This window comes from Protomyctophum bolini, assembly GCF_963924005.1.
Source record: "Protomyctophum bolini genome assembly, chromosome: 12".
NCBI classification, from domain to species: Eukaryota; Metazoa; Chordata; class Actinopteri; order Myctophiformes; family Myctophidae; genus Protomyctophum; species Protomyctophum bolini.
In genome coordinates this window covers 31,753,278-31,780,380 of record NC_137873.1, presented here as the reverse complement: position 1 = coordinate 31,780,380, position 27,103 = coordinate 31,753,278, and the positions used below count along the sequence as shown (strand labels likewise).

The 27,103-nt window shown below is 43.3% G+C and overlaps 1 protein-coding gene across 1 annotated transcript in view; it reads right to left on the bottom strand.

Moving 5' to 3' along the window:
* The window catches only part of fndc7a (fibronectin type III domain containing 7a), a gene marked incomplete at both ends in the record, with an annotated part of 38,097 nt that extends 14,300 nt beyond the window's left edge, over positions 1-23,797 (bottom strand). Inside the window, 11 exons of the mRNA XM_080779020.1 lie at positions 7,306-7,563; positions 8,040-8,294; positions 8,885-9,166; positions 12,195-12,452; positions 12,811-13,065; positions 14,215-14,472; positions 14,949-15,206; positions 17,107-17,367; positions 18,221-18,518; positions 23,574-23,645; positions 23,744-23,797. Of these exons, the coding sequence (XP_080635146.1) occupies positions 7,306-7,563; positions 8,040-8,294; positions 8,885-9,166; positions 12,195-12,452; positions 12,811-13,065; positions 14,215-14,472; positions 14,949-15,206; positions 17,107-17,367; positions 18,221-18,518; positions 23,574-23,645; positions 23,744-23,797 (2,509 nt within the window). The remainder of the gene's footprint in view (positions 1-7,305; positions 7,564-8,039; positions 8,295-8,884; positions 9,167-12,194; positions 12,453-12,810; positions 13,066-14,214; positions 14,473-14,948; positions 15,207-17,106; positions 17,368-18,220; positions 18,519-23,573; positions 23,646-23,743) is intronic.
* Positions 23,798-27,103: the final 3,306 nt, after the last annotated feature.

Sequence of the window (27,103 nt, the reverse complement as noted above, 5' to 3'; positions counted from 1 at the left end):
TTTGATTGGAATCATTTTATTCAATATTAAGTATCCTGCTACTCGCTCGAAATACGTATTAAGATCAACACCTGTTGTTCTAGACATACTCTCCCTCCAATAAAATTCGATGATATAGATTGTGGCAGGTTAAGACTGAATATGAATAGATATATAATTTGGTTTCATTTCACTCACCAGAGATCTTGTTTGTTTTTTCTCTTTGATCTCCAGATACGGACTTCTGTGGGGGAATCAGTGGTCAAGGAGGCAAGCACACAGAATTTCAAAATCCACAAATACGGGGGAGATTGAGTCTGACGTTTGATGGTTGCGGACTTCGAAATTCCATTCTTGCCAAAGGTTTTACACTTGATCCGCGATTCCCCGCTCAGAACAGATTAGATTAGGCCCAATACCCCAGAACAATAACTCATAGTTTTCCAGATGGAACAAAGTTATTCCACTCACATTTCACCAGACATTTTTTGTTTTCATGTTTTCATGTTGTAGTCTGTTTGCTAATTGCTGCTTACCAAGCCATGTTTAATCATCTCCAATTAAGTAATTGCAAATATTACATTACTTTTGATTTCATTTGTTTTATAAAAAATATATAAAAAAGGTTTTAGCCATTCCATTTCATAATAAGATCTGAAAGCCCATTACATAAATTGTTTAAACTGAATTATCCCATTTTTGGACAATCTAAATTTCATTCCATTATGATTCATTTTCCGATCTCATCATATTTGGATTATTTTAAATTGCATAGTTGAATCATATTTCTCCTAATTTGGAATATTCCTCCCTTAAAACAGTTCACCACTTTCATTTTAAATTGTTTAATATAGGAAAATTTTATTATTTTGGTTTTACCATCATGTTGATTGAATTAGGCATTAAATCTCACCAGAATCCACTTGATTCTATATTTGACATTTTTATGGTACGAAGGGACATCCCCAAAGACATTGTTGCGACATCGCGCAGGAGCGCCTCATCATCAGAATACCCTATTTCCCCTCTCCAAGAACTATGATACTGATAGGACACCCAGCCAGTTTTCTGTACATTGAGAAACTAAGTTCATGTCGGGTCACCTATACAGGGGGGGGGAGGGGCGAAGAATAGGCTCCGACCACGAGCAAAGAAGAACTAAAGCAGACAGTTCGCTCTGACCATGAGCTGATTGACTGTCCAAAGAACTCTCGCAGCAGTTCCGACCACGAGCTGATTGTGAGAATGAACATTTGTTGCTGGGTCCCGAGGGGACCCCGAAGACGAGCTCTAACGAACACTGTTGCCGGCCTGGAGGCTGCCCCGGTTGCTGGGTATCGAACCCCGAAGACATCATCAAGAGAGAAAAATAATCTCTCTCTCTTGCCCACCGTACCATCTAAATAAGGATTATGTGCCTAACCCAGTCAATTGTGTTTTTATTTTTATTGTTCCTGTTGACATTCTGTTCCATTTCGGCCCATAGTAATAAGTAAGTTTTTCCCCTGAGATTTGATATTATCGTGTCCCATGACCCTTCCGCCACCAATTGGGATGGAGTTGATCGATAATTTTGATTTGTTGTTTGGTGGTGGAGAGGTCATGTGCTCCTCGATATGATAAATCGGCATAGTTCACTGTAATTGTGCCCTGCCAACCCTAGCTGGTAAAAAACCCCATACTGTAAGCTTTGTTTTGATTTAGGAACGGTACAGGAATTTGACCTTCGTAACCTAGATTGTTGCCTTAGCAACGCCAGCCAGCCAGAGCTTCAAGCCTCTGTGTCGTTCCGGAATATAGTTAAGTAACTACAAATCATTCTTAGACTACATATCCCATATTGATTTGTTACCACGACTGTCAGTGTGCCACGTACTGGCTACCCCATTTTGTAACTGTATATATATCCTTGCCCATCTTGGGGCAGGGGGAGAGAACCATTTAGGACCGGTACGGAGGGACCTCCGGACCGGTCCGATCTAATTGTAAATAATAATTATTGCTGCATGTTCAATCTAATTTCTTGTCTCTCTCGATCAAACAAATGAAATGACTAAAACCACATCAGCTCTGGACATTACTTTCTTTCCGGTGGAACCTCTTTTAATCTTTGCATTCATCTAAGGTAACATTTTGGTATTTAACAGGTTATACTCTTAAAGTAACATTATCCACAAATTACATTTCACTTGGAAAGTATTCTGTCTAAGCTCCGGTAGATATTGTAATTAGAGTACTTTCCAAATAAGTATTTAGACGGCTCCGGTATTAGCACCGGAGTCCTCCGGAGCACAGCAGCTCGAGCTATCGAAGTCCTTATCAGTCTACAGTAATTATACAGTCCTTGTTAGTCTCTATACATATATTTTACAGAAATATATCCATCAGTCATGCCCTTGATTGTCTCACAGGTCATCACCTGCAGTGTTCTGAATTGGAAAGCGGGCACCATGCAACCAGGAAGCAATTTAGTGGACGTAACGCAGAAGAGTGGAGACGCGATAATTGCTTGACACCAAGGCGTTCCATTATTATTAGCCCTGATGAAGTCATCATGAGGCGTATTAACCCAAATAATTTTGCATCAACTTTGGTTGTGCAACCTTTTTGTATTTGTTGATTTGATTTGTTTGTTTGTTATTTATTTTTTAAATTGTTAATGAATTTCGGGATGGATGATATTTGCAAATAGTTTATTTAGGGTTAGGGTGTGTTACGGCGTGTTTAATCTAATATGTGAAGACGGGGCAACAGACCATTCTAAACAATTTAAATAACGTGGTGAAAAAAACAGTATAATTTGGCATTCTCATGAACAATAAACACGGGTATGTTTATTTTGGAAATCGGTGAACAAAGCTAATCAGTAATACAAATAAATAATAATCAGTAAATCTTTAACATTTTCACTTAGCGGGATATTTATAGCTTATGAGTTCTGCAATCGACAGTGTCAAGCACATATCCACTTTTAACACGCAGAAAGAATGCCAACAAGTTAAGATTTAACAAAAAAAATACAATTGTTCAATAACGGAATAATGGGCTCAAATTTACGGTCCCTCAGATTATGATACCAAGATTAAAAACTCCAAAAGGATTTACCATCCTACTCCTATAGGAGTAGAAACCGTTCAACTGTTCAACTTCAGACACATAGCTAAACCGAATAAAGAAGGTGAGCTACGTAGAAACTGGAGAGAGAAGAAATTGGATCGATTCCTATATGATTCCCAAACCTTTTAGCTCGTGACCCAAAAGAGAAATTAGGCGTTTGCCAGTCCTAAAAACAAACAAAAGAAAACCCTCCAATTAATAATTAGTAATTAATATGTACCATTACAGTACATACCTGCATTATATATTCCATTGGTACACCGTACTCAAATGTTACATTTGTGACAGAGGGGGGGGGGGGCACACTGGACTATTGGATTTAAACTACTTTATAATAGAGTTTCTTTTTTTGAACAGCAGTGTATCACTCACATAACGTTATCGAAGTCAGTATGGCCCTTTGGAAAGATATCCTTATATTTTATAATCCTGCCCAGTGCCCACCCCTGGGTTATATGATCACTTGAGTTCAGCCATTCTTTTGGTTTAGTTTTAAGTTTGGTTAGGGAGTCGAGTTTAGAATACGACCTATTGACCCCTGCAGGTCGTGTTGGGATCACACACACACACACACACACACACACACACACACACACACACACACACACACACACACACACAATGCAGCTACACCCATATATAGCATGGCATGCTGACTTTCTGTAAGTACATAGAAATTAATTGCAAATATGTGACGTTGGTGTATACAACTCGTCACGTTAGCTTGACATATGACAGATTGCCTCATACAGCTGTGTTTAAATGTTAGCAAGCTAAAAGTGTTCAGTGAAGGTTCATGTTAGACTTCAGGTCACATATCTCTGCTGTCTGGAAGAAACCACTCCAAAATGTCATTTATTTTAAGAAAACCTTATATTTTTAAAACAATTAAATGCAATACTGCCTCATCAAAGTTGGTAATGTGACTTTATATATTGTCAATTACTTGCATGAGAGGGAGAAAGGTGGTGGAGTTACTGTAGCAGACAGTTTGAGGGTCCAATGGGTTTTGTCCGAAGCACCAATATACTTTTCATTGGTTCCACATTTTTATAATCAACACACAGACGTAAAGTGTGTTCAATAGCATTGATTTATGGAGTTGGGTGGTTTCCTCCCAACAGCGACGATATGAAACATACCCCCCCCCCCCCCCCCCACAACCACACAACATAAACTGTCAGCACACATTTGTTGTAATGGAAAGAAATGGCTGACTTTATTGTCATCAGTCGACTAGGGAGACATGCATGAATCCATTGAATGCACATCACTGACATCAGGTAACATTGAACCTGTCTCCAGCAATCTGATCAGACGTATCATCCACAGGGCATGCCGCACGCAAACATGTTGGTTACTTATATTGCTCCACTTTTACTCTCTGACCTACTTTTAGGTTACACCACTGTAACCTAAATACATACATATATACACATAACATGCCCTATGGAGGTTCCCTACTTGGGGGAATTCCTATAGTGATTCTTTGATTTTCTTTGGTCTTTGAATGGTCAATTATAGGAATGATTCTGCTTGTAATTCTTTGTTTGATTGGCCGCAGGGCGTATAGGCCTATTATTGTGTAGCGTTTTTGCCACACCATTCTGGCATTGAATGACAGAAAAAAAATCTAGTTTTGGACTCATTCAGAAAAATATATTCTAAGTAACGTGACCTGGGGTATTGGAGTTCAAATGCGTAAAAAATATATATATATATATATAAAAAAGGCGACTTCTGGTAATACTGGTTATTCAGATGCAGTGGATACAGAAAAGGAGAATTGTTACAAGTGAATACATGATCTGTTCCTCATACAAGCTTATTGTATTCATTAACTTTATAGTATACTGTAACTGTAGAGCAGTAACATAATTTCCACTCTTTGTTTCATTAGGAATTTATAGTTGCACAGCTGTTGCACAGTATAACTTATTGTCAATTCACAGTTTATTAACTACAATCTGGAGCTGAGGCATTCCTATAAAGCAAATTGTTTTATTTTCAGCAGGCTACTGTATATGTTGTCCTATCTTCTCTGTTCCTGTTAACGGACCCATCCCTTCTGCACGTAGTTTCTGGAAGACAAAAATAATTGGACTGATAGCTTTCACTCACAAATGAGAATGAGAGCCACATTGCTTCATAGTTTCAAAATAAAGTTCATACAGTAGTATGAAAATAAGTTCAGTAATGGATGTTCATTAAAAAAACGATCGTAATTACTCATGTCTCTGCCATAAGACCTGACTTTGTTTAAATTCAATTAAATCTGTTTAATCTGTAGAAGCAGATGCACCTGTTAGAGGTAGGCTACTTATGATCATCAATAGAGAAGAGAGGCAGATATCTCCCCTTGTGTGTATTGTACGTATATTGTCTTGCTTTGTTTGGTTTTTGTTGTATGTATTGTCAAATTTGTCATAGTCTCCGTTTACATGTATGTTTGATTAAAAATCAATAAAAAATCAAATTTAAAAAAGAGAGAGAAAAAAAACCTACTTCTGTGTGGTTAAAATGTATAATAAAATGGAATAGAACGGATTTTAGGGTGCCCTCCTAGCTGGTTCCCCCTTAACCAGCTACTACACTACAGTTCAGGCTCATAAAGTCCTGACTGAGGCAGAATTTAATTGGCTCATGAAAGATCACATCACCTGCTTTTTTCCTGTCTCTTCCCACTAAATAGTACTGCAGGACCAAAAAAACAACAACTAAAAAACAGAACAGGTTTGTCAGATTATCTCATGGGTCAAAATGGTCCACGCATCTATCGTATAGACTCCACTGCAAAATACTGTGTTAAGTTAATTAAATAATGTGAACATGGACGCATACATGTTAGATTAATACTCAGGATGTTGTTTACTGTGTGCTCAACAACTATACGATAAGTTGTGTCAGACAGTTATGGTCCTGCAGAACCTGTCCATCTTCATTCATGGTCTGTCATGATCCATACATTGTGTTGACCTGAGAGGTCCCAGAGGTACAGAGAGAGAGAGAGAGAGAGAGAGAGAGACCAGCCTCTCAGAATGCCCGTCTGTCTGCATTCTCTCTGTTCTTCTACCCAGACATTCAACTCTCTATTGTTTCCATCATCCTATAGTCTCGGTCAAATCCATGGACACTCATGACGCTGTTACAGGACACCCATGAATGGTGCAACAATACCGTACATGACTTTGAAATCACAGTCGGCACAGTGGTGTACGGATGACAGCATATTACGCAACAGAACCTCAACGTGTGCGTGTCGTGTGAGTGTGTGTGTGTGTGTGTGTGTGTGTGTGTGTGTGTGTGGGTTGTGACACGCATCGGTGTCATATCTGGCGTTAGAAGGAACAAATAACTCACCGTATTTAATCCACACTTGGTTTTCCTTGAAAGATCACTGATGGACATAAGAGAAGGGAACAAATTAGATTGGAAACTATATGGAAAGTAAAAAGACAACAAATCATAAAATGTGCACTTCTGTGTTACGAGACAACTTACCCATTCCAATATTTCCTCCTGAGCAGGACACTGTGAATATGATAGGAATAAATTGAGATTTTTTTTGGTATTGATTTATGTTATATTGACAAAAACTAAAATGCAGAATAAATAATGGACCTTGATGTTAAAAAAAGGGTTGAAAACCACAGGCCTAAACAGAGCACACTACCACAACACAGCAGCTTTCATCGCTCATCATCATCATCATCATCATCATCATTCATTTAACTCACGACCATGATCACATGGTTTGGAGCACAGATTCATAAAAGTATACAATCGAAAGTATACAATACATTACAGATTACACGATATACATAGACATATCGGAAGGCTTTCCCTATTTGTACAGTGGAAGAACATTTTTCAGAAAAGCACCCAATTTATAGATTCCTTTTTGTTTTTCAGATTTTAGTAATGCAAATAATTTAAACATAGAAGGGTGGGTAAAAAAATAAATCGGCAGGTATTTTTGCCTGAAATTCATAATGCCTGCAGTATTCGTATATACATTCCAACAAAACATGATACTCATCTCCAATTCTGGCTTCATTACATAGGTTACAAATCCTCTGACTTCTTTCCAGTCCTTTATATCTACCGATGACCTTTGGGATTCTTGTGTTGTTTAGCCTAAGGTTGCAAATAGCCTGTCTATACTTACGGTTTTCACATAGAAGGTATTTTCTTTCTAATTTGACTCACCAGAATACATCCTGCGCGGGCAGAAGCTGACCGTGTTGCCGTTCTGTCCCACCGGCGCCACCACCACGGTGTAAACGTCGCCGCACGTCACCTCTCCCAGGTCGCAGAAGCTGTTGCCGCTGCAGGTGTAGTTGGCTCCTGTGCCGGACAGGTCCACCGTGTAGTTCTGGGTCTCCATGCGGCCAGACGAGCGCCAGTATATCCTCAGGGACGTGTTGTCCATCTTATAGAGCTTTATGCCTGTCGGACAACAAGCACCTGAAACGTATACGGAGAGGAGAGTTAAATATATACTTATATATACGTTTATTGCAAGTATTCCCTATAATCCCAGTTGCATTATACATGATTAATGCAGACAAAATGCATGCAGTCTAACACAGGGTGAAGAAATATTTCATCAGAGTTTGTTGTTTAAGTTTATATTCAAATAAAACTGCAATCCCGAACTTTTTTTTGGTGAGTAGAATTGTATTTTATCTGTATGATAGAGTATGTAATGTTAATACAACTGCAGAGGTAGAGGTAGACATTTAGAACATTGCATGTATTGCAAAAAAACAAAGAATGGAAACAACTTGCCTTCGCAAGTATGTTCTCCCTTATCGCTCAATATATATTTTTTATATATAAAAAAGAAACGTGTGCATGTTTATGTAACTGTGTAAATATATATATATATATATATATATATATATATATAGATCGGGGACACAAAACAGATAAAAACGTACTGGACGGGAAGCCCTGGTAGTTGCACTGTGACTTGTGTCCGGTGCTGCTGATGGCCTCCAAGCTCACACTGTAGTTGGTGCCGCACGTGATGCATCCCATCATGCAGTGCGTCTCCAGCGTGTGGCACTTGGCATGTCCTCGCCGGGACGTCAGGGACGTGACGTAGGAGCGAGCGCCGTCGCTCGGCGACCACGTGACATTGGTCATGGCCTGGGTGATCTGCTCCACGTTGACGTCCGAGGGACAGCAGGGGCCTTGTGGGGCGGAACACAGTGTTACCAGAGAGTACAAATGACAAATTGATGTACTTTGATGAATACTTTTCCCAAGTAATTCCCTTATGGGGTCTGTCACTGCTGGTGACACTAGTATTGTATATTTGTCTGTCACTTAATATTTCAATGAATTGAATACACAGGACCTCAATGGAAACAAGCTACCGGTATATGGTGCTTTCTTGGGTTCAATCCTTTTAGCATTGTATTTGTATTAGGGTTAGGGTTAGGTAACTGCTCTTCTTTGCTTTTTTAATAAAGTATTTAACCAATCAAAGTGAGCATGGGAACTTCACCCTGCGTTTTAACGTGTGACCATTACACATTACTGTCCACTTCTATTCTATTCTTTTATTATTTCTGTTACTGCAGTCTGGGTTCTTAGTTATGGGATTATATCCCATTGGATGATTGGACAGACTTCTGAGCTTAAAGGAAGCGCATCAATAAGTCTCATGTCATGTCAGTGAATGAGAAAATAAATAAAGCTGCATTAACTACACAATAAATGGATGCAAACATGCACGATGTCACTGCACAGCACGGCGATATACTGGCGTCCTCGTTACCTGTTTCTAAGGGCAGAGTGAAACTGGGCAGACTGTGGCCCACGCCTGTGACCGCCACCGCCATGACCTCGTACTTTGTGCCGCAGGGCAGCTCCGTCAGCTCGCAGGAGGTGGACTGCGAGACGTGGCAGGAGTGCGAGTCGGTGCGTCCTGTGGCGGTGACGGTGTAGTTGGTCGGCGCAGAGTTGGGGTTGGTGAAGAGGACCCTGACGGTGGTCAGGTCCGTCCGGTGCGAGAACGGGTTGGTCTGGGTGACGTTTATGATCTCCGGAGCGCATGGAGCTGCAGAAGCACAAACACGCGGAACGTGACGTTCTTGTCAAACTGCAGACATAATTGGGTCAGAAATGCTGTATTGCGGCAGTTCATTCTTACACACGCACACAAGCACAGACAGGCACGTGCACGTGCATGGACGCACACTGACACATCTACTATATAATGTTCAAGTTGTGGCAGGCAGTGTTATGTGTGTTATGTGCAGATATGCTGTCTGTGGTGCTCTCAAGTGCAAGAGGAGGGAATTCCACAGACATCGGGCTGTGTAGCAGAAGGCCCGGTCGCCCACATGGTGCAGAGCCACCATTGTGGTCCACCACCATCATGGTGGGGAGCGGAGGCAGGTATACCGTATGTATTGGGCGTTGCTGAAAATGAGCACCTGTGCTCAGCTACTTCCCTGGGTAAATAAAGAATAATAATATAGATGAACATTCGTACCGGTCTCCTGTGTGCGCGCCTGTGCGGTACACAGGTGAGGTGGTTTGTACCTGTCTCCTGTGAGTGTGGTGTACAGGTGAGGTTGTACCTCAGGTGAGGTTGTTGCTCTATAGTCTTATATTAGTTTAGTAGCAAACATTTTTATTAGAGCTTCCTGTTCTTTCCTTGAGTTTCCTGGGTAGTTAGTGGGCACTGGGTACTGTGCTTAAAAATGTTATTTGTCTGTCCTAAATGTTGTCCATGTGTATTACTGGCAGAGCTGTGCAACATTATTTGCCTCTTCGCGCTTGGCCAGACCAGTTGACACTTTTTTACCGGTTAAATAAAGGTAAAAAATAAATAAATTATTGAAGTACCTGTCTCCTGTGTGTGTGTGTGTGTGTGTGTGTGTGTGTGTGTGTTCCCCCCCTCTGCCACTCAGGTGGAAGAGCGCATCACCGCATGCCTGGCTGACATCTCACAGTGGATGTCCTCCAACCACCTCAAACTGAACCCAGACAAGACTGAGCTTCTCTTCTTCCCAGCTAAGTCCTGCCCTATGCGGGAGCTAACTATCTCCGTAGACAACGCCCTGGTAACGTCTGTCCCAACAGCCAGGAATCTTGGTGTTGTCCTGGACAGTCAGCTCTCGTTCAAAACTCACATCACAGCTGTCACTCGATCCTGTAGGTTCACACTCTATAACATACGACGAATTAGACCGTTCCTCACCCAGGAATCAGCCCAGCTCCTAATCCAGACAACAGTCTTGTCAAAACTTGACTATTGTAACTCCCTCCTTACTGGCCTACCAGATGTGCACTTAAGCCTCTCTAGCTGATCCAAAATGCTGCAGCTCGCTTGGTCTTCAACCAGCCAAAATTCTCACATGTCTCCCCCCTGCTCCGCTCCCTCCACTGGCTCCCGGTCGCTGCCCGCACAGAATACAAAACTCTGATGCTGGCATTTAAAGCAACCAAAGGTATGGCTCCCCCATATCTTGCAAGTATGATCGAACCCTACAAACCCTCCCGCTCACTCAGATCAGCCAACGCAGGGAAGCTGGAAGTACCCTCACTAAAAACGCCGGGACAACACTCCACACGTCCCAAACTCTTCTCCCTTCTGGCTCCAAAACTGTGGAATGCACTTCCCATTGCAGTCAGAACTGCAGCATCACTCCCAATCTTCCGCCGTAGTCTGAAAACCCACCTTTTCAGACTCCATCATGGCCCATAGCACTTACCCCACCCCCTTAGATAGCAATTCTGTAGACTTAGATAGCATTTGATACAGACTTATAGCATGTTATGTAGACAGCATAAGTGCATTGTATGTAGTCATAGCACATCATAGTACAGATGTGTAGCATAGTAGTATAGATGTATAGCTTATATGTATAGCTTCATTATAGATATTCCACTGTTACTTTCTTAGCTTACGCATGTTTCATGATAAATGTCTTTATGTGATGTATTCCCATGCTTTTTTGTTCTTGCTTAATGTAAGTCGCTCTGGATTAAGAGCGTCTGCTAAATGCCTAAATTGTAAATTGTAAATTGTGTGTGTGTGTGTGTGTGGGGGTGGTGTACAGGTGAGGTTGAAGTACCTGTCTCCTGTGTGTGTGTGGTGTACATGTTTGTACCTGTCTCCTGTGTGTGTGTGTGTGTGTGTGTGTGTGTGTGTGTGTGTGTGTGTGTGTGGTGTACAGATGAGGTTGACCTACCTGTCTCCTGTGTGTGTGGTGTACAGGTGAGGTTGACCTACCTGTCTCCTGTGTGTGTGTGTGTGTGTGTGTGTGTGTGTGTGTGTGTGTGTGTGTGTGGTGTACAGGTGAGGCGGTTTGTACCTGTCTCCTGTGTGTGCGGTGTGCAGGTGAGGCTGTTTGTACCTGTCTCCTGTGTGTGCGGTGTACAGGTGAGGCTGTTTGTTGCGAATGCACTGAGCACTTACTATGAGACCTAGCAGATCATGTCTGTCCGTGTGTCCGTCCGTCCGTCCGTGTGTCTGTCCCGCTATCCAAATATGGAGTGTGTTGCATCACTTACTGTATATGTGGACCTTGCCCCTTTTGTGCCCATATATGGAGCTGAGTGATTTGTTTGTTGTGGACCTGGCCCTTTTGTGCCCATATATGGAGCTACGTCCAAATATGGAGTGTGTTGCATCAACAAATCACTCAGCTCCATATATGGGCACAAAGGGCACAGACACACGAACGCATGAGTCATGGTGACATCACTAATTTCACAGTACTACACAGTTCTCACTAATTCGTAATTTATTCTAATTGTTATTGCAATTAACGATCTGCGTTCGCTTCCCGCGTTCGCGCGTCTTACTGTCTCCTGTGTGTGCGGTGTACAGGTGAGGTTGACCTACCTGTCTCCTGTGTGTGTGGTGTACAGGTGAGGTTGACCTACCTGTCTCCTGTGTGTGTGTGTGTGTGTGTGTGTGTGTGGTGTACAGGTGAGGCGGTTTGTACCTGTCTCCTGTGTGTGTGGTGTACAGGTGAGGCTGTTTGTACCTGTCTCCTGTGTGTGCGGTGTACAGGTGAGGCTGTTTGTACCTGTCTCCTGTGTGTGCGGTGTACAGGTGAGGCTGTTTGTACCTGTCTCCTGTGTGTGCGGTGTACAGGTGAGGTTGCAGCCCCGCAGCTCGCTGCAGGGCGTGACCACCACGGAGTAGAGGGTGTTGCATTGCAGGTCGGACAGCGCGCACACCGGCGCCGTGTCGTTGCAGTGGATGACGTCGTCGGTCTGTGCCGCCGTGGTCTCGTACAGCTCGGCGCCACGCACCGGCTGCCACGTGATCTCCAGCGTCTCGGTGGACGCCAGCATGACCACCACGTCCTCGGGACAGCAGGGAACTGCAGGCATGCAGGGGGGGGGGGGGGGGAGATGAGATTATACGCTTCAGAGAATCCATGTCTCTGCTTTTGACATCCATCCCGCGTCTATTTTTATTTATTTTTTATCCCTGCTTTTGGTCAGACTGACTTAAATACATGCATTTCATTTTACAACTATGTGTTGTATTGTCGGGTATGTTTGATATCGTCACGTTCATGTGGAAACTACGTATATCCAAAACCACTCTCTTTTATTATTGTAAAAATCATGTTTAAAGTCGCATCTCAAAACGCGTTGTGAGCTTGTATGTGTAGATCTGCTATTTGCGTGCGTGCGTGCGTGCGTGCGTGCGTATACTGTACACAGATGTCTTACCGGTGGTGTAGTTGAGCACTTTCCCCTGGGGGCTGGAGCCGGCCTCGTTGTAGGCGAAGATGGTGGTGAGGAAGGTGTAGCCGCAGAGGCAGGGGAACTGGCAGGACTCGCGGGTGGTGTTGCAGTGGTACTCGGCGCCGTCGTCACGCTTGATGAACGCCACGTAGAAGTCGGCCAGCGACACGTTGCTCCACGCCACGTGGCAGCTGCCGGTCTCGTTCTCCTGCACCCAGATGACCACCACCGGGCAAGGGACTGAAAGAGAGGGGTTCAGAAGCAGCTATAAGTACATTGGGATTTGGGGCATGAAATATACTATCCATGCAGCATATAAATTCTACAGTAGAATCCAAAGCAAAGTTCTTTGTTTTCCCAGGGAAGTGGACTAAGCTCGAGATTCTTGTTTACAGCCACACACTGCTCATAGAACATTTCATGGTAGGGGTTCAATGCCTTGCTCAAGAGCACTTCAGCGGTGGGGATTCGAACTGGCGACCTTCCGGTATCAAGACTGCTCCGCAAACCGTTCGGCCACCACTGCCGCAGCTAGTATTAGCTATAGTATAGTATAATTTAACTCCAAAGAGTGTACAAATCCAACATAATCAGTTACATTTGTACACTGTTAAATGTATAATATGCAGTGTACTGTACACTAGTATGCAAAGGGATATATATCTTGTGCCATACCTAAACTTATTTGCCTTTTTTTTTTAAACTATTTTGAAACACATTTTTAAATAGTTCAATAGCCGATCTACATTGACACGTTGTGAGTTTGTAGTTCGGCTACTTATTAGTGGCGCAAGAGATAGCCGTAAGGATTTAACTGTCTATACTGAGATTCATTTCACATACGAAAGAAAATATAAGAGAGAGATTTTTCACCCTGGAAATTCATTTCCATAAATACATTTTAGATAATTCTGGCCTCTCAAAATATGTCATCCCATATTTGGCCATTGTTGTATGTGGTGCAACAAGATAACATTTATTTTCTAACTGTATGGTAATTGTGTGTTTGAGAGCTTCTCAACTGAGCTTGTGCCTATATGGAGTATATGGGGTCCGGGCGGGGACCCCTAGAGGTTCTTGAGGGGGTTCCAGGGGGTCCCTAGCTAAATGACTGATAGTTAGGAGCCAAAGGGACCCTTTACTAGTCTGTACCTATTGAGTGTGCATGTACAAACAGAACCAAATGAACCCTTACGGGTCTATCTGGTTCCATTTGTACAGCCTCAGAGTTAAGTGGATGCATACCAAACCAGGGGTCCTTACTTTAAATTAAAACGTTTGATAATTACTATATCATTTTATAGTGTATACTGTACTCTAGTTTAAAGCTGCCTAGTGTGCGCTAAAGTGAAATGCACTTTAGTGTGCGCTAAAGTGAAATGCACTCACATGTCTCGACGTCCCTCGGTTCAGAGGAGATACTGGGTCCGGCCTCGTTCTCGGCGGTCACGGAGATAGAATGGACCTGTCCGCACTCCAGATGGGAGATGATGCAGGAAGTCTCTGTGGTGGAGCAGTTCTCGCCGATGTTGGAAAAGGCATCGTAGCTGTCGGCACCATTGGAGGTGTTCCAGGACAAGGACATCTCATGACCCCGGCCCGGGCCGTACGACCAGAAGACCTCCAGACCAACGGGCTGTGGAGGACCTGGACCATGGATGAATCAGAATCAGAATTAGAATCAGCTTCATTGTCACTTCACAGTTAGGCTACACAAGTAAAACAAAGTGGGTGAAATTAGTTTTTGTGCACATTAGTTCCGATAGTGGCATAAAAAAGAAAGGGAAGAAGAGAAGGGAGGGGGAGGCAAGGAGGGTTCCCCTCACATCAGATAGAAGCCTTTGCTCCAAAAGGTACAAGTAAAGGGGTTCCCCTCACATCAGATAGAAGCCTTTGCTCCAAAAGGTACAAGTAAAGGGGTTCCCCTGACATCAGATAGAAACCTTTGCTCCAAAAGGTACAAGTAAAGGGGTTCCCCTGACATCAGATAGAAACCTTTGCTCCAAAAGGTACAAGTAAAGGGGTTACCCCCCCCCCCCCACATCAGAACTCGAAGCCTTTGCTACAATGTACAAAACGTACAACTAAACCCATATAGCTCATAACGTGCAGGCCATGCTTACGTGTGATCTGGCACACGGTGACGTCGTCTCCGGTGCGTCCCTCGGCGTCCCAGGCCGTGAGCTTGATGCAGTACACCTCGCCGGCCTCCAGCTCCTCCACCAGAACGGTCAGCTCCGTGGTGTTGAGGACGGTGCGGTTGTCCGTGCCGACATGGACGATGTTGAGCGTGTACTGGACTGCGTGATCCACGGGCGACCAGCTCACCACGATGGAGGCGTTGCTCGGGGAGGACGTGACCACGCGCGGAGCCACCACCACTACGGTGTTACGGAGGCAGACCGAGAAGAGAGCAATGAATACATTTTTGTGCAGGTCACGACTCGATTAAAAATTACATAATTTATACATTTGCAAACAAATCTAAGAAATTCCATGAATAAATAATAATAATAATTAGGAAGTAGAGAAAATAGCCGATCTACAAGCTTGCAACGCCATGCGAAGTGACGCGGCGTTGTGCCCTTGTAGATCTGCTATTTTGACTAGTTTGGGTCCCGGGAAAAAGGGGGTGCTGGCACCCCCCAGGTGTCCTTGAGAAGGACTAAAATGATCTATTAGTCATCAGTCATGTGGTTCCATCTGGCCATTATCTGGTCTATAATGCATTTATTTAAATCAAACTGGAGGTTGAGGATCACTGCAGTATAGGTGGCTGTTGTGGAGATGCCGCGGGTGATGGAAAGATTTGCCAAATCATTTTCTAAATTGACAGACATCCACTTCTCTGCCTTCCATAATCGACCCCCCCTCCCCTCTCCATTTTTTGTTATTTTTTTTAAACAAGTGTGAAATGATGATGGATTTTATTTTTTTGAAAGAGATTGCATTACATCGACTTCTCCTTCGGGAGAGGAGACAACCCAGTTCTCATGGTTTTCCCTTTCATAATCAGAGAATGGCAAAGCGCAGAGAGATGGATACAGTTTCCAACCGAGCCTGTTTCGCTACTAAAAGTCAACACTGGTGACAATGGTATGGTCAAATGACACTCCGGTGTGACCGGTGGAGTTACGCAGGAGGCTATTGTCCCCCTGGCAACAACAACAGGGACACTGCCGCCTCAGCCATAAACAGATTGCCATCTTAAGTAAACCATTTTAATCTTTCATCGTCTGAGCCGCTGTAAACGATGGGAGAGGTCCATTGTGTTTATTCTTTCTTCTGCATCGCAGATTGAAAGCTTTGTTGTTTTCCTCATATCCATTGTTTGCGCCCATGAAGTGCTTCATTCAGAGGCCCTACTGTACAAGCCGCACACTGGAAAGGCGCAGCGATGGAGCTATGTTCTTGTACAGTGTATGTTACTGTAACTTACTGGGCCAGTGGCTCTCAAAGTGGGGCCCTTGAGGGGGTTCCAGGTCATCCCCAGCAACGTTAATCTTTATAGCATCAAAATCACTTTAACCGTACAGTATATACATCGTCCATTTGAAAATAGCCGAGCACAGCTTGTATATCTGCTGCTTTCATTTCAACAAAGCAAATCTTGTTTGGGAGAGGTCCCTGGCACCAAATGGGTCTGCACATTCATTTGAGGGTCCCTGACATGAAACCAGAACCAGAACCACTGACTTATAGAAGAGCCTTGAGTGCAGAAGTGTGACCAAAGAAATGCAGTCTTTACTTTAGTATAAGGGTGCGGCCCGCGGGCCAAATGCGGCCCTGGGATGAATTTTTGGCCCACAGCTTCATACCTGAATTGTATTATGAACGGCTACCCTATTTCCCAGAGTATAATTTGCCAGTGTTCCTTGTTCCTTGTATTCGTTTTTTTGGTAATGTGACATATGGCTGAAAAAAACCATTGATATTAAATATTGATGACGATAGTTAAATAGAATCGTTTAAATGCGATGCATATGTATATGTGACTTTGTTATAGTCCGACGGTACATTATGTTAGGAGATGTATAGTTGGCCTTTGGGTGTTTTAATATTTTCTAATATGGCCCCCTTTGAAAAAAGTTTGGACACCCTGAACTTTAGTATCAATGTTGGACCAGGAGCTCTAAATGGACCCTTACGGGTCAGTAATGGTTCCATTTGTATACACTCTGAGAGTTAGAATAACTGTAGACTGGGGTGCCATCAAAAGGGGGATCCATGGCTTATATCAAACTGGATGTGCTTGAAGTGAAAAATGCTGAGCATCTTTACCTGTCCTGGCATCGACGGTGTACGACGGCTGGCTGCGCCCGCCGGCGTTGACCGACATGACGCTGAGGGTGTAGTCCGTGTAGGGCCGGAGCTGCTCCACGGTGCTCGGGGAGCCGGACACGGCGGTCTCGGAGAAGAAGCCCAGCGCGTCGTTCTCCGCCCTCAGGATGTAGCCGGTCGCCCCCGACTCCTCGGTGAACTCCACGGTGATGCTCTCGCTCTGCTTGGAATAGACCTTCTCGATGGTGGGGATCTCGGGAGCTATATGGAGAGAGCAGAGACAGATCAATCGACTGGTTCTTCTATAAAGACCGATGTATAGTGGTGTCGATTCAACAATGCATCGTTATTTGGCCGTGCACGATTCTGCATCGATGCATCAACGTGACACAATCGATTATAGCCTGTACCATTTACTGTATATATTTAATTGCATTTAATGTCAAGGAGACAGGAGAGTGACACAGAAGTTTCTAAAGAAAATATGTTGTGACTGCATGTATTGACTGATGAAGAATTCCACACCTCTACCTACTTGTGTGTTTGTGAATGGAATATTTCAGTATTGTGACACCGTCGTACAACGGACTATAAATTAAGTATTCATCAGCAGAGTTGCTACCGACTCTCCTTTGCATTTTCTAGTTGTCTGTACACAATTTGAGAGGTGGCGAATAAAAAATTTCCAAACATATTGCTTTAATTGTTGCCTTATAATAATTAAATTAATCCCACAAAAGAAACGCTCCCGGGGCCATTAATATTAAGGACCTTGTCCTTATACTGTATTTTTGTACTGTATTGTTTTTAAACATGCTTTTCAAAGTAAAGAAATTCTTGGTCAACAAGGGAATTTGTTGACTGATGGGAATTTGTTGACTGATGATCGATTAGTTGATTTGATCGAATTGATTTGATCGAATTTGTTGACTGATAAAAAAAAAAAGTAGCACAATCCAATGGATATACTGGTTATTGAAAGTCAAGTCATAATTATATAATTACATCTAGGGTTTATAGAAACATGTTAACAACTGGCCACAGACTAACAAAGCCTTGGATCAACAAGACCAAACCGATTAATAAGGAAATGGTGCGTCAGCTCTGTCCTGACCTGTGGTGTGCTCGATCTGGACACTAGTGCTCAGGGCGTTCAGGGAGTCGTCCATGGCCTCCACCTGCACGGTGTACACCGTGTCGGGGACCAGGTGGGTGACGGAGCCCATCACCGTGGTGCCGCCGAACAGAGCGAACACCTGGCTGGCTTCGGGAGAGTTCTTGGGCGTCGCCGTGACCTTGTAGGAGCTGGCTGCCTCGTACTTGGTCCACTGCACCGTCATGCTCTTAGATGTCACCGTGTACACCGCGGGCCCATCAAAGTAGTGGTAGTCCGATATACTTGAGCAGTATATCTGCAGGGGAAAGAGAAAACAAATGAAAGCAGTCAAATATTGGACAAAAAAAAGGGGGGGGGGGGCCGGGGGGTGTTTTCCAGACAAGGACATACGGTAATTCCAGTGTGTGGCAGCATGCAGGCTGTAGGTATTTCACATTATATCCTGGGGCAAATTATCCCCTGGTATCATGTTCTCTGTGCATGAAGAGGCAGCAGGCGGCACATTAGCCTCACTCAACACAGATTTCAGCACTGGTCAGTGCAGGTATTTCTTTCAGGTCGGAATGAATTTGCCTATTGAGCTACGGTTGGGCATGCCACATGCACTTGTTGAAAGCAATGATACTCAAAAGAGGCTGTGTATTATCACCAAAGTTTATATTCTGCCCTCTTTCAGTACTGTCTATACCGACAATAGGAAATGTGTAAATTATTATTAATAATAATAATAATACATTTATATATACATATATCTTTCCACTATACTTCTTACAAACAATATAAACAACATGTTTTTAAAGATTTAAGAAAAGAAAGAATGTTACAGTGAATACATTTATTAATTATCAGCTTACCTGTGTCAAGCCCAGTAAAAGCAGGAATTTTATCATATTTAAATGTGTTGGTAGCATCTTTTTTTCTGTTTCTGGAGAGCTGCTGCCTGGAGGCTAGGTTTATGTTAACTATGTCTTCAGGGTAGCAGCTCAGGCTTAAATTAAACTTTTTTTCCCTCTCCCTCAAGGGAATCGACAGGTCCTTTATTGTTACAGCGAATACCAGAAGCGGCCAGAGGCTTAACTCCTCCCCCACAGAGGGGGGGCTCCCACCGGGGGCATTTGAGTAGCCAATCAGAGCAAGAGGATGAATTTGTCTCACCTGTACAGAACTGATTGGTGCAGTTAGGCCCTAGGCAGGTTCATGGATTACAAATTAAGCATTTGGCTTTACCGCTCGTAAATAATAACATACAGTAACTTAATTATATTTTTTTACATTTTAGTTGTTGCCATTGTAACAACTTTGTGTCTGCTTGCTCTATGTTTTTATGGATAAACAGTCGACCTCACGCCATCTGGACAAAGATACAGATCCTTGAAGTTAAAAAAGGGTTGTTTTAGCAGAAGTTTTGTCCTGCTAAAAGAGGACATTATACAAACTGCCTCGCTAATAGGATGGTTCTGTGTACAGTGGGGACCCTTGTGGGGGCCTGCCCATAGCCATCCATATGACATGCACAAAAGTCACCTGTCCGGTCAAAACAGAATGAATTCCCCTGATATAATCCAGCCTTTGAGCCAGGGTTGTTTTCCCACTAAAGGCTATAACTTGTTCTCCTCACCGCCCGACAGAGTATAAATGAATAAGCTTAAAACAACCTATAGGCTATACCAGCATCTCAGTGGAGAAATGTGCAGCGTCACATCTCATAATAAAAGACATTACTTGATACCACTGTTGGCATGACCTATTTCTATTATGTCTGGAAGTGAAGCAACCTTTTATATGCCCTGCCTGCAGGGTGTGCCCACATTGATATTTTATTTCTCCATTGAAAATAGCTGAAACTACTTTTAACTCAATCATTTATACATTCATTCTATAGCCTCCACTTGAAGAAATACAAATAGATATATCACATCACCAAAAATGCCTCTGCAATTAGTATGTACAGTAAGCCCGCATTATATTATGTGTTGGGTTGGATGTGTAAGCTGTATCTTTTACCGGCATCAACGCTATATCAATTGCAACCTTAATGCTTGCATTCTTACCCAAGTGTAGCCTATTATCCCTAGCCTGGCTCACTTTCACCACACCTTAGTAACTAATAATAAAATAAATACCCCTGAATATGGAATTTACATCACGACTTGACAATGGACAACTGTAAAGTTACATAAGCACATACTTGTTGAACGTGTGTGAAACATCCGTACGAAAACCGTAACCCTTATATATTCTGTGCACAGGGAAGTGAATGCTATTCGACAGAATAAAGTCAGTTGTTTAGGTAGAACTAACAAAGGTACCATAGCCTATGTTTCAAAGTCAGTGACTGGAGAATGGTCGCCCCCCTCACACCTGTATAAGCGATGGGTCGGTTGTGTCCCAGAGGCCCCCCGTCACACAAACATGTATTGTTAGAACCAAGACGAGAAATTTGATCAAATTCAAGTTGAAAAGGCACTGCAACTACCTCAGACCATCCCGTCCTTATATAATCACACTCTGTACAGCACTTTGCCTGGCAGCACAATACTGTAGATATAGGTATGTTAACAAGGTACAAACATGTTCCATTCTTCATGCACTTTTGTAATCATATTTCGCAACGTGTCTAGTGTAAAAGCTGTTGCTTTTTCCAATAAATAATCAATGATACATAGAAAGAGGCCTATCGACGCCAGGCTGGCCTAGCCAGAGCTGTGTAAGTGGTGGAAAGACCTGAGTAAGATGCAGGCGGGAAAGATTGCGTTTCTATATGCATTTGAGCCGGTAAGTTGTGAGCGCACACTTCGGCCGCAGTTCAGTTCTCCAAGTCATATAGACCGTGACGCGTTGTGCATTGTGACAAGTCACCCACCCTATACCACACGTGCGTTCCATGAGCATAGAATTAAGGGACATTGCTCTTCTTTAAAAACCCTACTAAAGTTACAAGTAGACATACCTTGAATAGAATTGTAGTATTTGTTGTTTATATTGTCTGTTGTTGGTGTTTAAAATGTGGTGTCTATTTATGTATTGTCTTGTCTTGAATGTATGCATTGACCTTAAAAAGAATCTAACATGCACGTGCCCCTGTACGTGCACGCACGCATGCTCGCACGCACAGGGGGGGAAGCTTTACAATGCTCATAAGGACTGTGTAAACACCTGTGCCCCCATTTATTGCACCTAAAGTTTTCCATAAGGAATAAGCTTTAGTTCCTTTCAGGAAGGACCAAGGGCACATGAATACATAGATCTACAGTAATGTAACGTTAGATGCTGTGTTGCTGTACAGGACGAAGCCCAGTGGACATTCTGACACTGATGACTAAACATGAATCATTACCAGCCAGAGGCCAGGGCTCACAATGGATGGTTGGCCAGACCATGCAAAAAAAAAGTAAAGAGGTTCCCCTCACATCAGATATTGAAGCCTTTGCTACACAACGTACAAAGGAGTTCTCCTAACATCAGAAATTGAATTCCTTGATTTTTTACAAGGTCCAAAAAAAACATATGTGGGAGAGTTAAGCAGTCACACCTGGCCTGAGTCAAACTAGAACTGGACTCTGGGTGTGGCTGCGCACCTGTTGTGCATGGACTTGATCAAGGCACAACAGGATAAATCAGTCATCTCCACAAACACTGGGTAGTCACTACCCAGGGCAAGGAAGGACATACAACACAGGGCAGCTTCCTTGAATCTGTCTTTTTAGTCCTTCATGTGCAGGGAATTATACACAATAATATCACCTTACACATGGGAGAGGCGATCTCTCCACTGTCCGGACAGAGGCTATCTCCTGAGTGTTTGAGGAGATGACTGATTTATCCTGTTGTGCCTTGATCAAGTCCATGCACAACAGGTGCGCAACCACACCCAGCTCTGAGTCCAGTTCTAGTTTGACTCAGGCCAGGTGTGACTGCTTAACTCAGTCATCCTCCTTCCCACATAACATATTTTACACATGTACCTGAGATAGATTTATGTTGCGTTCGTCAAAGCAGGATGCAAATCTGTCTGAAGAACGGAAGCCTCCGTGGTCCATATACCACACAAACCATGCTCACCATAGGGCGATCTCCCCCTGGTGGCGTGACTCAGTAACTACTATTAATATAGTTTGAACACAAAACACAACTGGAATTGGCCTCTCTCAATACAAATACACAACATTAAATAAAAACAAAACAACAATTGTGCACACACAGTTGTAGGTGTCACACACTATATAATATTCTTAAGGACATTAGTTACAGTTAAAAGACAAAAGTCAGTGCGTTGTAAGTGCGATTCACGTGCAAAGTGTCAGTGCATGTCAACCGCATAATCTACATAAAAGCGATAAAGAAAACAGGCCAAGTTCCTTGTCTCTGGCATTTGTAACTCTGAGTGTATAAATGGAACCAAAATTGACTACAACGGGGTTCATTATAGTTTTTGTACTTAATTAGAGTTCAATTAAGGATTTTACTGTCAGGCTGTCCTTGACGACCTCAATTAACAGACTTCCGCTTCCGGTTAATTGCCGGGTGCGGTTTGAAGACCAGAGACAGAAGAGCAAAGGGTCCTCTTCAGCAGTCAAATGGCACTAAACCCATCCACATGAAACATCTTTTATAGGTTTTGAGCCACTATAGGCCCCCTAACCACTTGAGCTTAAGCCCTATACTTGTGCTGTCACATGATGATTAATATCCACTGAATAGCCTATAGTAGATCTATTTTCAGTACTTTTCAGTAAGATTTAAGAGGTTTATTGTCACACAGATGTACAAGTACTGTACATGCATTGTGCTCCACAATACACATAAATAAAAATCACACCCATGTGAAGTGAGGGGCGCTCTTATCTTTGCTTTGTGTAGGATAGCCGATTTGCTCGTCCACATATGACAAATTCTCCATTTATTGTCAATGGGAAATTAATGTTTGTGACTAAAATCTACACTAATGCTATGGGAGCTGGGCCCCTCAGAAACAGTAAAAAAAATAACAATACTAAACTTATCTAAAAGGTTTAAAAAGTTTTTAAATAACTCAGATCAGTATACAAGGCCGTACAATCATGGAAAGGTTCATTGTTAATTTCTTGTTTAGCAGTACATGTTACAGCCTGGGGGAGAAAACTGTCCTTCAGTGTGCTTGTGCTGGCTTTGATGGTAAATGGTGGATTTATATAGTGCCTTCATCCAAGGCGCTTTACATAGATTGTGCATTACATTCACCCATTCACACACACATGGCGGCGGAAACCATGCAAGGCACCAACCAGCACATCAGGAGCAATCAGGGGTTCAGTGTCTTGCTCAAGGACACTTCGACACTAACTCTGGGGGAGCCCGGGTTCGAACTGACAACCTTGCGTTTAACATCCGGCCACTCTACCCCTGAGCCACCGCCGCACCCTGATGCTTCAGGAACCTCTTCCTGAGGGCAACAGTATGAGAAGACGGTTATGGGGGTCTGTGCATGGGGTCCCTGATAATCCTCAGGGACTTCTTGATATGAGGCAGCGCTGGGTCTACCTGCTCCTCCAAGATGGGCAGCCGACATGATGCGCTCGGCTGTGCAGCTCCCATACCAGCTGGTGAAGCTGCTCGTCAGCAAGCTCTCAGTCGTCCCCCAGTATTTTGGAAATGTTTTATAAATCCCCTTGCACATAGTTTTTATCGAACCTTACATGCATTAAAAACCAATACAAATGTTCTTTTTATAGTGCAGATTTAATGTAGTTGTATAACAAACTAACTATAGGCCTATACTATTTAAGCTTATATGACATGCCCAAAATAGGTCAAAGAAATTGGTTAAATAAGCCTTTTTGAGGCTGGGTTGGATTCTTTCAGTTGGAATCACACAGCTGTAGGCTATTAGCACTTCCGCTTTGACCTCTTGTCAAATGTGGTGAGGTGATGGCCGGGTCCCCCTCCAGAGAACTTCATATTACAATAGGCTCTTGCTCATGTACTTGTACACACACACACACACACACACACACACACACACACACACACACACACACACACACACACACACACACACACACACACACACACACACACACACACACACACACACACACAGAGAGAGGAGTTGACGAAAATCCCAAAGCCCACAGCTAAGATTATATGACAGTCAGTTCACACCTTCGCAGTGTGTATCAATGTGGGATCGTGGTTAAGACCTCACCAACCAGCTTGGTTTTATAACTGCTGGCTCATGGCTGAGCTGATTTGTTTTTGTCTTATTTTTTTATTAGAAATGTTCAATAGTGTTAGTCTCTGCTAAGGCATCTTCTTGCAGTTTGTATGTTAAAGTGGCATCTTTTAACAACTATAGCATATATGTCCCACAACACAAATTGAGAAGCTGTGTTCACGTTCACTCTTCCATTGAAATGAGCAGACTCCAACCTGCTTCCCATCTCCTTAAAAGGCGCCCGCATGCAGATACGGGAAGTAAACCAGAGATGGCGAGGCTTGCCATTTCCGAAGGCAAAGACGTTGGCTGCCATGTTATTTGTGTCCAAACTGGCCACTGATACCCCAAACTACATAGTGCTGCTTTAATAATTCAAAGTATTAAAAACAATGTGTATAGTTCCTTGTGGAAGTTATGATGTTTAGAACTAAAATAAATTACCCCTACAAAATAAATTACCCAAACTTACTTACAATAACCACCGGTCTTCTGCCATGTTAAGTTATATTGTCATTGAGTGGTGCTCCTTACAGAGCTATGTGTGTGGCTGCCTGGCTGAGTGCCTGGCTGGGTGGCTTGTCAACGTTACATTATTTTGCGGCATTCTAAGAAAAAACCATTAACAGTAACCTGGTCTGTTTACAACATGTAAAAGAAAAGGCTTGAATCCGTGAATAGACATTGACGCTGATATAGTCATTTAAGTTTAAGTACAGTGTCAAATAACCCTATACGTTTACAAGTCACATTTTCACAAATATTTTCGTTCCTAAACAGTCATGTAGATGAGATGTTTTGTGGAAGACGGCTGCCCAGGGGTGGCTCTGCATAGTTTCAGTGAAGGCTCAGTGAATGGAAGAGAAACAATATATATTGCATTACATTAGTTATCAAAAGGAGATCCCGTAGAATAGCATACACGTGTGTGATTTGGTTAAAGAGACAGTTCGGTGCTTTGGGGGGAATGTTGCATGTTTGTCCCGTTGTCTTCTTCCAAGCTTTGTCTGAGGGGAGGCCCACAGTGCACGCTTGAGATCAGTGGCTCTCAAAGATGTTTATGCTAAATTGATGGGTTAATGGGTTTAAAATGGGTTTCATTCACGTTCAGGGATAAAGGCTATTAATGTACTTACATAGCCCAATGGTTTTACAAATACATTTGTGGGATTTCTGTTGTTAAGGGTATACTATAGGGTAGTTATGTTGAAACAGCCTTTATAAAGAATTTGGACTCAAATGAGAAAGCTCCATCGATCCAGCGAGAAGTTATGCACAAACCTCAGCTCGTCATTGATGACTTCATTCGACCACTTTCAACCTGGCATCCTTATTTCGGGCTTGTCATCATTACAGGCTAAAGTTAAACTCTACAAGCTCACAGCTATCTTTGCTGAATCATTGTATGAGAGCTTATAAGTGGTTAATGGGTAGGCCTACAGGACCGCGATAGGATATTTCAGGGGAGGGAGGGAGGGAGAGAGAGAGAGAGAGAGAGAGAGAGAGAGAGAGGCAGAAAGGGGGGAGTGCATTCGTTGTCTGAAAGGACCTGGTAGCCTATACAGCAGTGCAGGTCCCCAAACTTTTTCACGTCAGGGACCTCCAAATTGACACTAATTATTAGCCAGCGGACCCCCATTAGAAAATATATACGCCAGGGACCCCCAAAGGAGAAGGTTTTTACGGCTCTAGCAGTGACTAAATTTCAAGGACCCCCAGGTTGACATGCATATTAATCTACAGACACCCATTTAATGGCATTTCTATCTCTGGGACCCCCAATTTATATTGTAAAATCAATGTTAATTGTACTCTGAGAGTGTACAATTGGTGTGTACACTCTCAGAGTTACAGACCCATAAGGGTCCATTTGGTTCCAAACTATCATTTAGCTGGGGACCCCCTGGAACTTCCTCAGGTACCCCTGGGTGTCCCCGGACCCCACTTTGGGAACCACTGGCCTACAGTAGCTGTATAGGTGCCGTGCTGTGTGTGTGTGTGTGCGGTCCCTCTAATCAGCCCAGAGCTATACGTGAAGAGTGAACATCTATAGTTCCTTCACCTGTTCCTCCAACAACAATTTCAGACTGAAAGCGTTCAGGAATGTTCTCTTGGAAACATCTCCTTGTTTGAGCACTGCTGGCAGTACAACAGCCGCAACCCAACACCCCAGAACACAGGGAGCGAGGCACCACCAGCGGGATGTCACAGGGACGGTGACAGGGGGCCACAATGGCACCCGATAGAAACTCAACGAGCAGCGGGGGTTTTGTTACGAACACCCACAGGGCCGGCAGGGCAGGGGGCGGGGGGTGGGCATGAGAGGCGTCAAATGTGCAAATTGGCCAAGAGGACAAAAGGTGATACTCGGCACTCAGAATGGACCAACAGGGATTTTCCTGTAATGTAATATTGGCTATATAGATGGCCTAGTTTTTAACTGATCTAACTAAATCTCCTTTGCCCTGTGGTTGATTGATGTGTGCGTGTGTGTGTGTTGGATGAGTTGGTGGCCAAGTAGCGGTTGGTTAGGGTGACAGGTGCACTTACCACCAGGGGCATTATTATATTGTAATCATCCTAAAGAATAGAATGCACCTGCTGCTGATGTATTGAATGTATAGTATGCTGAGCCGGTGTTGAGCACAGTGCTATGCTGGTGACCCCTAGTGCAGTGATTCTGAAAC